This window comes from Eulemur rufifrons, chromosome 8 (genome assembly GCF_041146395.1).
Source record: "Eulemur rufifrons isolate Redbay chromosome 8, OSU_ERuf_1, whole genome shotgun sequence".
NCBI lineage: Eukaryota > Metazoa > Chordata > Mammalia > Primates > Lemuridae > Eulemur > Eulemur rufifrons.
The window spans coordinates 85,940,115-85,953,763 of NC_090990.1; the positions used below are offsets into that span (position 1 = coordinate 85,940,115).

General features: G+C 34.1%; 1 protein-coding gene and 1 non-coding gene across 2 annotated transcripts in view; one reads left to right on the plus strand and one right to left on the minus strand.

Moving 5' to 3' along the window:
• RABGAP1L (RAB GTPase activating protein 1 like) overlaps window positions 1-13,649 on the plus strand; it is a 654,847-nt gene that overhangs the window by 400,234 nt on the left and 240,964 nt on the right. The window contains exon 15 of the mRNA XM_069480240.1: window positions 658-771. Within this exon, the coding sequence (XP_069336341.1) occupies window positions 658-771 (114 nt within the window). The remainder of the gene's footprint in view (window positions 1-657; window positions 772-13,649) is intronic.
• Window positions 10,729-10,836, minus strand: LOC138391018 (U6 spliceosomal RNA). Its single transcript, XR_011234662.1, has one exon. It is a non-coding gene; the product is annotated as a U6 spliceosomal RNA (small nuclear RNA).

Genomic DNA, 13,649 nt, shown 5'->3' on the forward strand with positions numbered 1-13,649 from the left:
CTCTGAAAAGAGAATACTTTTATCAAAATTGAAAGCGCATACACCTTTTGACCTAGCAATTCAAACTCAAAGAATCTATCCTTGAACATGTTTGTAAGACATATGTATAAAAATGTTCCTTGTGATATTGTTACATAAATAGAAAAAATATAAAAAATACAGTAATTAATGGGAGAATGTCAAGTAAATTATGATATATCTATATCCAGAAGTACCTACATTTTTAATAACTGCTCCTAAAGAAAATAAACTACATTTGCATGTCTTGATTAGGAACATTCTGTAAGTTATTGTATTAAGTAAAAGATTCCTGCAAATCATAATGGGCAGGGGAAAAAAAAATAAAAGGAACAGATAATTTCCTTCAGTTTCCTTCTATGGCGATGTGTGTATACAACGTCCCTCTCCCCCCCCATATAAACATACATACACATACATCTATAGATAGATGGGTGAAAGGATATAAAAGAAGCTATTGGTAGCACTTATCTCTGAGGAATGGGACTATGGGTCTGGGTTAGAAGGGACGTTTTAGTGGGGGGCTTTGTTGTTTACCTTTTTTGTGATGTTTGTATTTTTTTTTTTACTGTGCATACATTATTTTTCATAATTACAAAATTTTTAAAAGTAATAGTCTGGTTTTTTTTTGCTTTTTAGGACTCAGCCCAGGAGAGTGTCATTACTCGAGATATCCATCGTACGTTTCCTGCACATGATTACTTTAAAGATACTGGAGGAGATGGTCAGGAATCACTCTACAAGATCTGCAAGGTAGAGCTCTCTACCTCACTTTTTCTAGATTATTTCATGGGGCTATCTTTTAGATTTAAAGATTTTTAGATTTTCTTCTGTCTTCATTTCTTATTTGCACTGTACTGTGTTCTCTGCTTTACACATACACTACCAGATCTTCAGTACTGCGTCCGGAAGGTGACTTTGGCTGCATGTTCCTCACCTCCACATGAGGGAGGAGGCAGGAGGTACAGTGTAGCCTCAGTTTGGCTGTCTTCCTGGCAGGAAAGGAACAGAAGGGCAACTCCAGCTGTGTTGTGAAGGCTCAGAGGAGTCTCAGATGCCCTTTTGACAAAATAAGGTAGCACTTGTCTCAATTTTTTTTGACAATAGGCAAGTGTAAGAATCAATGTGGGGCCTATTGTTGAATACTGGCAAGTTCTCTGATATGGTTGATATATTCTGAGTTATGTCACATCATATATCTTTGTGCAGTTTTTGTGTCCCATTTTGAAATCTTTCTTCTCCCTCTTTATTAGTAAGCCTGGGGAGAAAAAAAGCCTCTTTCCTGATTTTCACTAAATGTGCTCTGCTTGGATATAAAAGATTCTGTTTCTGTCAGTGGAGAATAGCTATCAAGTTATTAATTTTTCAAGGTTATATCAGAAATGCAGAATGAAGTGTGGTGGGTATACTTACATTGCCTCTATCTACCATTCTAGTAGATATTGTTAATGAATAGTGAACTACACAAAAATCTGGTAATAATACAGAGAAAAAGGCAAACACCATGGCTAATTTATAAGTTAGATAATCAGTTCCTGAATAATCAAATTTAGCCTTTTTAATGGTAGAAAATATTAGCCAGTAGGTAGTCAGAGGTATACTCACAAACCTATTTCATTTTATATTTACTACTTAAAAAGACAAGCACTTATAAAAGCACTCGCCTATGCATTCGAGCCAAGTGAAGTTGGTGTTGAATTCTGCGAATGGCACAACTTTCATTAGAGTCCTTCTTGCATGTTGGTGGTTTTGCCCTCTTCCTACTCCTGTCTTTTTTTTTTTTTTTCTTTCTCTCTCTCACATTTTTTATCTAACCATTTTGGAAGATTATAAATATACACTGATCAGAAATCTATTTTTATATGACTGTATCATTCAGAGCTAGAAATACATAAGTAACTTACAATCTGAGAGCATACTGATCTCTGGAAAATAATACATCATCCACTTTAAAAAGTACCAAAGACCACTGGACAATGCAAGAAAATGTGTAATATATTTATTACATGCTTGTAAAAGGCAAAGTTTAATTATTTAAAATTTTTTCTGCCACTTTGAAATTCTGCAAGCTAAATAAATTCTGACTTGTGTAAAGGAACTAGGAAAATTTATATAGTTTCTAAGTTTATTTAGAAAGGTCTGACTTATGGCATATGGAACAACATTTTTCCCCTATCATTTAGTATATTTTTAGTTAGTCAGTGATTTTCCCCTTAGTTTTTTTCTAATTGATACTAGATACTTTCTTCATTATAACTAAAACAGATGGTTCTAATATGCTTGCAGCTTCTGACTTAAAGTTTTGCTCCATTGTAGTAAAAATAGTATTTGCCTCATTATATAATATTTAGAGGGGAGCTATCTGAAACATTACTAAACACAAAAATAATAGTTACATTTGGCACCTTTAAATAGTTGGTATTCTTTGGTTTGCTGTTGCAGATAATAATGTAACCTTGAGTTCATTACAAAATATTCATTAGTACATTTACAGAGCTCATGTAGCTATTATAGATTATCAGTATACATTTCACTACATGATTAGACAGTTTTTAAGCCCTTTCTGAGAATATTATAAAATGTAGATCTAAAATACTTTATTGTTGACAAGTAGCTTAAATTACACAATTTTGTACAGATGTGGAAAACAAAATCATATTCAAGATATTAAATAAAAGTTGTTAAAGGCTTTTAATATTATACTAAAATATATGTACATAAAATAATTTTGCAACAATCTTTGATAATGGAGGTGAACAGAGAGATACGTATCAGCAAATGTTGGAAACATTTGCTGGGGTCCTACTGTGTGGACCGCTGGGTTTGTGACTGACCGAATTCCTTCTCCTCTTGATCTGCTGTTAACAGTCCAGTGCTCGTGCCAGGAAACCTTAAATGGTGGTGATAACTCCTAAATAGGATAGCATACTTATATGTAATTTAGAATTAAATGTTCTCAAGATTCTATGTTCACTTTCCTTTGCTATTTGTTTCTAATTTGAGCTATAGTCTTTTACTTTATGACCCCCTTCCCAGAGTCCCAAAAGCTGCTTATGTGTGACCTTTAAGGCCACTGAGTACAGTCTACTCCTAACATTGTTATTTCTAGAATAATAACTAGATAGTACTCACACTCAGCAATATGCCTTTGAGTTCCATTCATGATATCCTGCACAGACCTGAATAAACATCAATAATACCTTGATGTTATGTCAGCCACTTTGTTATGTATCTGTAAATAAGGACAGTTTCGCTTTTTCATTACCAATCCTTATTCTTTTTCTTTTTTTTTTTTTTTTGTCTTACTGCACTGACCACAACCTCCACTATAGTGTAAATGAAGTTAAGTTAAAATGAAGCAATGATAGTAGGCATCCTTTTCTTGTTCCTGATTTTAAAGGAAATGCATCTAATGATTTACCACTAATAATGGTGCATCTAATTCACATCAGCAACACAATTATAGACCTTTTTTAAAATACAGTGCCTTCTATATGTTAAAATAATTGCATATTTGCAGAGTGCTTTCACATATATTTCATTATTTATTTCTGACAATTCCTCATCGGGGGAGCCCATAGTAGAGATACAATATGCTGTGTTCTTAAACTGAGCAGAAATTATTAAGAGAATTTCAGTTACAATAAATTTAGAAGTCAACTTTGGTTTCAAGGATATAACAGTCTGACTTTGTAGTTGAAAAGTTTTCTGTGGCTTTGGTGAGATGATAAATGATCTAAACTGTCAGAGTAGAGGGAAGACTGTTAAAAACTTACTGTCATGTTTTAATGGTCCTGTCAATTCCAGTTTTGCCTCTTAATATCTTTTTCAAAGTAGGAGGAAATGGAAATGGTTCAAAGCTTCTTCTGTTGTCATAAATTTATATGGGGAAAGTTGAGCTGAATGTATAATAGTAGAATTCATAAGTTTCTGCAAATGAAAAGGTTATCAAAGTTATAGTTTTATGCAAATGAAAGGTTTCTGTAAATGAAAAGTTTTGGTCCTTCCCTCTTTCCTTCCCTGTCTTTCCTATTATTTAGGTCAATAACATATTTTAAAAGAGTGTACTTGAAAGGAGGAAAAATATACTACCACCTCAAGTATCTTTAGCACTTTTATAATTTATATATGATATAAAAATCTGTTTTAAGTTTGAAGACAGGTTGGTATAGACAGGTTGGACTGGACGTCAGGAGATTTGGTTCTAGTTTTGATTCTTCCGCTAAGCAAGTCTAAGACTTTGGGAAAATTACTTTTTGGATTTCCTCATCAGTAAGAGTGTGGAATCTGATAAGATTGTTCCAGTTCCAATTTGCTATGATTCTAAGTATTTAAAAATTTTTTCCCTAAAATATAGCAGATGAATGCAGAACTTAATAGTTAAGTCCTATGTCAGTTATTAGCTCTGTCTCTCAATACCAAACTATAAAGGAGTCTCCTTTAACTTGAAGACTTGACTTGGCTTTGTGTTATTGTATTTGAGTCTGTCACATCAAATGGTGCCCAGTTAGTGGTTTACTTTTAGATATTTATCTCTTCATAAGACCTAAGACCCGTCAGTCATAGTAATCAGATAAAATATTGTTCACAACAGTATCATTTGAAGTGACTTTTGGTATGCAATTTAATTTGTGCATATTGCTTTTTCTAATTTTTTGACTAGAGCAACTGCTTTCTGAAAAAGAGGATGCTGCTGTGAATTTAATTGGAAGGATTAAATATATTACAGAGAGATCAATACCTTTGTTCATCTCGATTAATAATTTGATAGTATAATGGTTTGTGGGAGGACAAAAATAAACTTAACGCTTGTTTTACCAAATATTTTGATCAAAAAACGATTGGATTTATTATAAAAGCTAGAACATTTCGGGTAATATTTTGATACTAATGAGTGATCTGTACAATTTTGAAGAATGCAGATGATCACTAACTCTTAAAATGAGATGTCATATATGATTTATATTGTTTTCTAGACTTAGTTGAAAACCTAGAAAACAATATAAATAATATTGCTTAGGGGAGTATTTTTGGTTATGTGATGAATTATTTTTCACTTAGTTGATAGTATTTTCAATTCAATTTTTAGGTATTTGACTACTTTTAATTCAGCCCTCTTCCCTGGGGCGCATGAATGAGCTCTAGTTTAAAGGGCAGTGCTTTTTAACGAATTACAGTCCAGTATTCTTTGCTCTGCATATGCTGGTTTACCTGACGGTGAGCAATCTGTGGAAGTCCTCCTACCCATGTCTTTGGGATTGCATTGGCTTCAGAATGAGGGCCATTCGTTTGGAATGACAGGTGTTCTTGCATCAAATGGACCCAAAAGGATTTGGTTTGGAACAGTTCCTTGGGGGAATCAGGAAGCCCTTGGAGAACCAAACAGGTTTTTCTATTCTCTGTGTCCCTCCTCTCTCTCCCTTGAGCTTCTAGTGAGCTGCTTTGAATTATGGCAACCTTCCAAACGGGCTGCTGAGGAATCCTTTGAACTCCTGGGGCCACGTACTTTGCCAGCACAACTTAATGAGCAGTGAATTTAGTGGTTTCAGCAGATCTTCAAGGACAGCAATATATTCTCAAAGCAAATTAACTTCCTTAAGGAAAAATGAATTCTTTCAAGTCTTACAAGATTTCCAGAAACATCCTAGTGTTTTGATCAACATAATCACAACAATAATAGCAGAAACTTGTGAAGCCTTGTGGTTTAGAAAGCACATCTGTACATGTTGTTATTTGACCCTCATAGTTACCACCATAGGGCACATAGAATTTCTGTTATTTTATGGATGAAACCCAGAGAAATTAAATTATTGGCCCAAAATTACATAGCAACTAAATGGCAAAGACTAACTTGAATCCAGATCTTATAGCTTAAAATTCTGTACTATTTCTACAATACTATTATGAATGTACATATGTAATAAAAAAGAAAAATTATGATTTATTCAATAGCTCCCAAGTACTAGAGACTATTTACATGTATTATGTTTATAGTCTTGACAGTTATTCCAGAAGTAAAAACTATATCTCTGTTCTTATACTTAGGCTAACAAACTTCAGGAAGATTAAGCATTTACCCATATCACACAGATAAGAAATTATGAAACTGATATTCCTTTCAGGGCAGGTGTGTCTAACTCCAGAGTCTGTGGTTTTTTGTGGCTTTTCTCCATGTTAGAGAAACAGTATTTAAACAGCAAGTGAATCTTGGCATCATCATCATCATAAATTAAATCCAAAGAGCTAGAAAATATATTTTTGTCAAGCTAAATACTAAAGTGCAAAGAAGAAAATGACTTTATATTCCTTATACATGCAAATGTCTTGTTCAAAAAATAATAATAATGATAACAATAAAAAGAAGATTAGTAGGGTCTTCACCAATGTACTTGAAGTTACTCAGACTCCTGGGAAAGGTTAATGTTTTAATTACTTTTTTCTGGAACAGCTAATACAAGATTACTCAGAAGATAGACCAAGGACATGCTTAGGGGCACCACAAAAGAAAAATGAATTCATTGTTAATGATTTCATCCAGAATGTTATAATCTGAAATCCTAGAAGGAAGTTAATTTTAGCATGCATGTAAAGTTTTATTTCTTTTTTAAAGATTATTTGAACTACATATGGGGGTTGGCATCGTAATCTCTTTTATGCTTAGGGCCTCTAAAGATTTTAATAAGACCCTAGGAACTTTTAATAATTAAAAATAGCAGTTGTATATCACATTTACACACTTTGTATTTTCTTGTAGCTAATTGTAAGAAGGCAGAATCGTTTAAAGACTTCATGTTTATAAAGAATAGTTTCCTTAGATTATCTTAGATCTAATTGTTACCATTAAATAAAAAACCTTTTATTAAAGTATAACATGTGATATACATATCTCGTAAAGTACACAAATATTTGGCTACCACTCAGTGAGTTTTTACCAAGTGAACACTTCTATGTAAACACTGTAAGATAAAGATATGGACTTTTACTGACACTCCAGGGTCTTACATATTTCCTTGGTCAGTAACTACTTCTGCTAAAGGTAACCACCAGTCTGATATCTTCATTACCCATATATTCATATTGCCTCTTTATGAACTTTAAAGAATGGACTTACACAATATGGACTTTGTTGGGTCTGGTTTCTCTTGTCTATGAAACTATGAGATTGATCCATGATTCATCCATGTTGTTGCTTTGACTTAGTGATACAGCCATGTTGACTATGGATTCATCCATATTATTGCATATAGTAATAGTATATTATTTTCATTGCTTCATAATATTCTACTGTATGAATATACCGCAATATGGTATTGATCACTCGCATCATGCCCATCACTCGCATCACTGCATAAGCTCCACCTCCTGTCAGATCAGCAGGGCATTAGATTCTTGTAGGAGCTTGAACCCTACTATAAACTGCCATGCCAGGGATTTAGGTTGTGCATTCCTCACAAGAATCTAATGCCTGATGATCTAACGTGAAGCTGAGGTAGTGATGCCGGCACTAGAGAGCAGCTGCAAATACAGATTGTCATTAGCAGAGAGGTTTGACTGCACAGTAAATGTCACGTGCTGCTGTGTGGCTTGTCCTTGTGTGTTGGCAGATTCCTGTCTCTCTTTGATGAGGAAGGATGGAGGTCTTTGAAATCCTTTTTCTTTCCCCAGCCCTGTGGTCCTCTTAACAGTGTGAATTGTACTGGCACACCCAGTTTAATCTCTGAGACAGTAGTTGGTGCTTGTGGGTAAGGATCAATCACACCCTATCTGACTGAGTCAGTAAATGCTCTAAAGGGCTGTGTAAATTGACCTCCCTATCAGTAGGTGGGGCTTGTTGGAAGAAACACACTGTCATGTTGTTTGGGGACCTGGGACCAGCTGTAGTCCCTTCAGAGTAGCACTCGAATACTTCAGCTGGTGGTTCCTGGAACTTCCAGTTGGGTGTTTATTCTCCACCATAGCAGAGGCAGGTGGGGGAGTCAGGCTGGGTGGGGTTATGTCAGGTGAACCTGCCTTCAAGCTCCACAAAATCTGGTAAGGTAACTTTCCTCAGTGTATATTTTTGGCATGTTTGTTCAAAATAGTTGACCATAAATACATGGATTCATTTCTGGGCTCTCTATTTTGTTTCACTGGTCTATATTTCTGTTTTTATGCCAGTGCCATACTGTTGTAGTTAACTATAACTTTGTGGTATATTTTGAAGTCAGGTAGTGTTATCCTCCCAGCTTTGTTGTTTTTGCTTAAGATTGCTTTTGGCTATTCAGGGCCTTTCGTGGTTCCATACAAATTTTAGGGTGTTTTTCTATTTCTGTGAAGAATGTCATTGTTGTTTTGATAAGGATTACATTGAATCCATAGATTGCTTTGGACAGTAGACCTTTTAACAATATTGATTTCTCCAATCCATGAACACAGGATATCTTTCCATTTTTTGTGTTTTCTTCAATTCCTTTAATTAGTGTTTTATTGTTTTCAATGTAGAGATCTTTCACCTTCTTGGTTAAATTTATTTCTAAGCATTTTTTCTTTGGTAGCTATTGTAAGTGGGATTATTTTCTTGACTTCTTTTTCAGATAGTTTGCTGTTAGTGTACAGAAATGCTACTAATTTTTGTATTTTGATTTTGTATTCTGCAACTTTCCTAAATTTATTTATTAGTTTAGCTATTTGGTAGAGTCTTTAGGGTTTTCTACACATAAAATCATGTTATAGGCAGATACTGTCTTCTGCCAAATTGCTCAGACTAAAATTCCCAGTACTACGTTGAATAGAGGTAACAAGAGTGGCCATCCTTGTCTTGCTCTTGTTCTTGGAGGAAAAGCTTCAACTTTTCCTCATTCACTGTGTTAACTGTGGGTTTGTTGTATACGGTCTTTATTATGTTGAGGTACATTCCTTTACATAATTTGTTGAGGGTTTTTTAATGAAGGAATGTTGAGTTTTGTCAGATGTTTTTCCTGCATTTATTGAAATGATCATACGGTTTTTATCCTTCATTCTTCTAATGTGATATATCACATTTATTGATTTACATATGTTGAACCATCCTGGCTTCCCTGGGATGAATTCAACTTGATCATGGTGGATGATTTTTTTAAGTGTTGCTGACTTTGGTTTGCTAGTATTTTGTTGAGGATGTTTGCATCTATATTCATCAGAGATATTGACATGTAGTTTTCTTTTCTTGTATGTCTTTGTCTGGCTCGGTAACAGAGTAACGCTGGTCTTGTAAAATGAATTTAGAAGTATTTCCTCCTCTTCAATTATTTGGAAGAGTTTGAGAAAATTGGGGATAGCTCCTTAAATGTTTGGTGGAATTCAGCTGTGGAACTATCAGGTCCTGGGCTTTTCTCTCATAGGAGATTTTTTTATTACCGATTCAATCTAGTTACCATCTATTTCTTTATAATTCAATCTTGGTAGATTGTATACATCCAGGAATTTGTCCATTTCTTCCAGGTTATCCAATTTGTTGGTATATATAATAATTATTCATAGTAGTCTCATATAATCCTTTGTTTTTCTGTAGTATCAATTGTATTTTTTCCTTTTTTATCCCCAATTTTATTCTTCTCTCTGTTTTCCTTAGCCTAGCTAAAGATTTGTTGATTTTGTTTATCTTTTCAAAAAAACATTGTTTTTCTACTTCCTATTTCATTTATTTCTGCTCTGATCTTTGTTATTTCCTTCCTTCCACTAATTTGGGGTTTAGTTTGTTTTTGTTTTTCTAGTTCTTTGAGGTCCAAGATTAGATTGTTTTTTGAGATCTTTCTTCTTTTTGATGTAGGTGTTTGTTGCTATAGAATTCACTCTTAGAACTGCTTTTGCTGTATTCCATAGGTTTGGATATGTTGTGGTTCCATTTTCATTTGTCTCAAAAAATGTTTAAATTTTCCTTCTCATTTCTTCATTGACTCATTGGTTGTTCAGGAGCATGTTGTTTAATTTTCATGTATTTGTGAATTTTTTGAAGTTCTTCCTGTTATCAATTTTAGTTTTATAGGATTGTTGAAGATCCACATTTTTAAGGAATCCTGAACTCTAGACATCTTTCATGGAGAAGGGGCGGCCTTGAGGATATATTTATCGCTCATGTAATATGCTCTGTCATCAAGAAATCTCAGATTTTCTAGTTTATGGATAAGAAGTTGACAGACCACCTTATAATCAGAAATACTACAAACAGAGATAGGATTAGAACTTTTTCCCTATTTCTTTCTCTTGTTTTTCTTCTGTATTCTCCCTGTATCCTTCTTCCAGCCCCAGTATGTACACACACACACACACACACACACACTCACATACAGACACACACACACACACACGAACTCTCGATAAACAAACAAATGAAGAAATCAGAAATATAACTGTATAAATCAAAGAAAATTAAATAAGTAAAAGATACTAATTGATCTTTCAATTTTTAAAATGAGGCAAAGCTCTGGAAACTGTGATAATGAAGAAAAGTTTCTTTCAGATTCATTAAGTAATGATTCTAGTGCTCTAATTTTTCTCTCATTAGAAGAGAGTATGATAATATCATCATTAGCAGAAAAAGGTTAAAAGAGAACAATAGTACCATAATATGATTTTTTTGTTTGCCCTTCTTTTTTTTTTTTTTTATTTTATCTTGTTATGGGGGATACAGAATTGCAGGTTACATATGTTGCTCCTGTACCACCTTTCCCCCCAAGTCAGAGCTCCAGGCGTAAAAATATGGAACGCTTCACGAATTTGCGTGTCATCCTTGCGCAGGAGCCATGCTAATCTTCTCTGTATCATTCCAATTTTTAGTATATGTGCTGCCGAAGCGAGCACTGTTTGCCCTTCTATTTACTGAAAGACCTGAAAGATTTTACAAAATTAAAACTCATGTAAAATAGATAAAAACATAGTGACCAACAGGAGTGGATATTATCAGATAACAGAGATGAGCTATTTTCTAGAGTTGAGTAACATATTTGATAATTAATTCCTGGTAGTTAATGCAAAAAGAAAATGGTGATTTATATAACATTAACTATCTTATTAGCATATCCTTTCTTTACAAAATAAGGCACACTTTTTTTTATTTATCAGGCACAAAATTAGAGGAATTTATTATATGAATCCTAGTATGGATTGGATGGCTCTATTATTTATTGTCCTAATTAGGAAACTCGAAGGTTAAGGTGATGTTATTAATAATTATGCTGGGACAACAGGGATACTTGGTTATGCTAGCGTGGGAATTGGGGGTAATATGGTAGACAGTGATTTCATTGTGCCTATACAATAGATGCATAAGTTCTACCTAATTGGGTAATTCTTACATAGACCAGGTTCTTGAGTTGAATATGTTGAACACTAAAAGGCTGAATATGTAATGTCAAATATTAACTCAGTAAAGATATTTCTGTGGAATAAAGTACTTTGCTTCCTCATTATTTAGCTTCATACAGGGATAGAATTTAAAGACTGTAGAAGTATTTGTCATCAACAAATCCAGTAGTATGTCTTTCTCAAAAAAAAACGAGTAAAGGGTGAATTTTACTGTACATAAATTATACCTCAGTAAATATGATTTATAAAAAAGAACGAAAACTCTATGTGATTAGAGTTTTAAATAGCTGAAAGGCTGATTCCTGATCATCTAGTTCTCAAACGTTGTTATGTTCTAACACTTAAGGAAGAATTAATACCAATCTTACACAAAATTCTGTCAGAAACAAAGTGAGAGAGAACATTGACATACCTGTTTTATAAGGCCAGTGTAACTCTGTGCCAAAATATGTCAAACATAACTGAAAAAGTTACAGACCAATATCTCTCATGAAATACTCTCCAAAAAAATAAAAATAAGAGCAGCAAATTGAATCCAGCAAAATAAAGGAAAATACATCTTGACCCAGTTATGCGAGGTTGGTTCAGCATTTGAAAATCAGTGAAATTTACTGTATTAACATAACAAAGGAGAAAATAATACGATCATTGCAATGATTTTATAAATTCAATACCCATACAATATAAAAGTACTCAGCAAAGTAACAATGGAGAGAAACTTCCTCAACCTAATGAAGGACATCTATGGAAAATCTACAGACATTGCACTTAATGGTAAAAGACCCAATGTTTGACTCCTAAGATCCTGAAGAAGATGAAGATGTCCTTCCTCTTTCACCACTTGTATTCACCATTGTATTGGAGTACAAGGGCAATATGGGAGTCAGTGCAATAGGGCAAGGAAAAAAAGGCATACAGGTCAGAAGAAGTAAAACTGTGACATTCTCAGACAATATGGTTATGTATGTAGAAAACCCTAGGGAATATTTTAAAAGGCAGCTAAAACTAATATGTAAATTTACTAAAGACATAGCATAAAGGTCAATATAAAAAATTGATTGCATTTCCATGTACTAACCACAAACAGTTGGAAAATGAAATTTTAAAAACACCACATTGGCATTGTGCAGTGGCTCATGCCTATAATCCCTGCACTTTGGGAGTCTGGGAGGATTGAGTGAGACGATTGCTTGAGGCTAGGAATTCGAGATCAGCTTGGGCTACGTAGCAAGATCCCATCTCTACAAAAAAGAAAAATTAGCTGGGCATGGTAAGGTACACCTTAGTCCCAGCTACTCGGAAAGCTGAAGCAGGAGGATTGCTTGAGCCCAGGAGTTTGAGGCTGCAGTGAGCTATAATCGTGCCATTGCATGCTAGCCTGGGCAACACAGCAGACCCTGTCTCAAAAAAAAAAAAAAAAAAAAACCTAAAAACTGATAAAACAATAAACTCCACATTTCTAATAGCATGAAAATATAAAATGGTTAAAAAGATGTGCAAGATCTCTATACTAAGAACTATGAAGTATTACTAAGAGAAATTAAAGAGGATCTGAATAAATGGAAAGAGATATATACCATGGTCATGACTGATAGACTATATTGTGAAGATGTCATTCTCCAAATTTATTTATAGATTGAACACAATCCCAGTCAAAATCACAATGGGCATTTTTTGGAAGAAATTAAAAAGTTTCCAAAATTTTTATAGAAATAAAATGAGCCTAGAATAGTCTAAACTATTTTGAAAATGCATAAAGTTGAAGGACATAGACTACCTGGTTTTTCAAATTTTTTATTTCAAAGTGGATCACAGACCTAATTATACATGCTAAAAGTTAAAGACTTCTAAAAGAAAACAAAGAAAAAATGTTGATGACCCCAAAACAGGACACATGTTCACATAAATATAAAGCATAAAAGAAAAAAAACTATTAAATTGAATTTCATCAGAATTTAAATCTGCTGCTCGAAAGACAGATTTCGGAAAATGCAAATGCAAATCACAGGGAGAAAATATTTGCGATACATATATCTGACAGTGGACTTTGTGATGGTCTGAGTGTTTATGTCACCTCAAAATTCATGTGTTGAAATCCTAACCTCCAAGGTGATAATATTAAGAGGTGAGGGCTTTGGGAGGTGATTAGAAAATGAGGGCAGAGTCCTCGTGAATAGGATTAGTGCCCTTATAAAAGAGGCCAAACGGAGCTTGTTTGCCCCCTTCACCATGTGAGGACTTGTTGAGAAGGCGCCATTTCTGTGAACCAGGAAATGGGCCCTCATCAGACACCAAATCTGCTGGTGCCT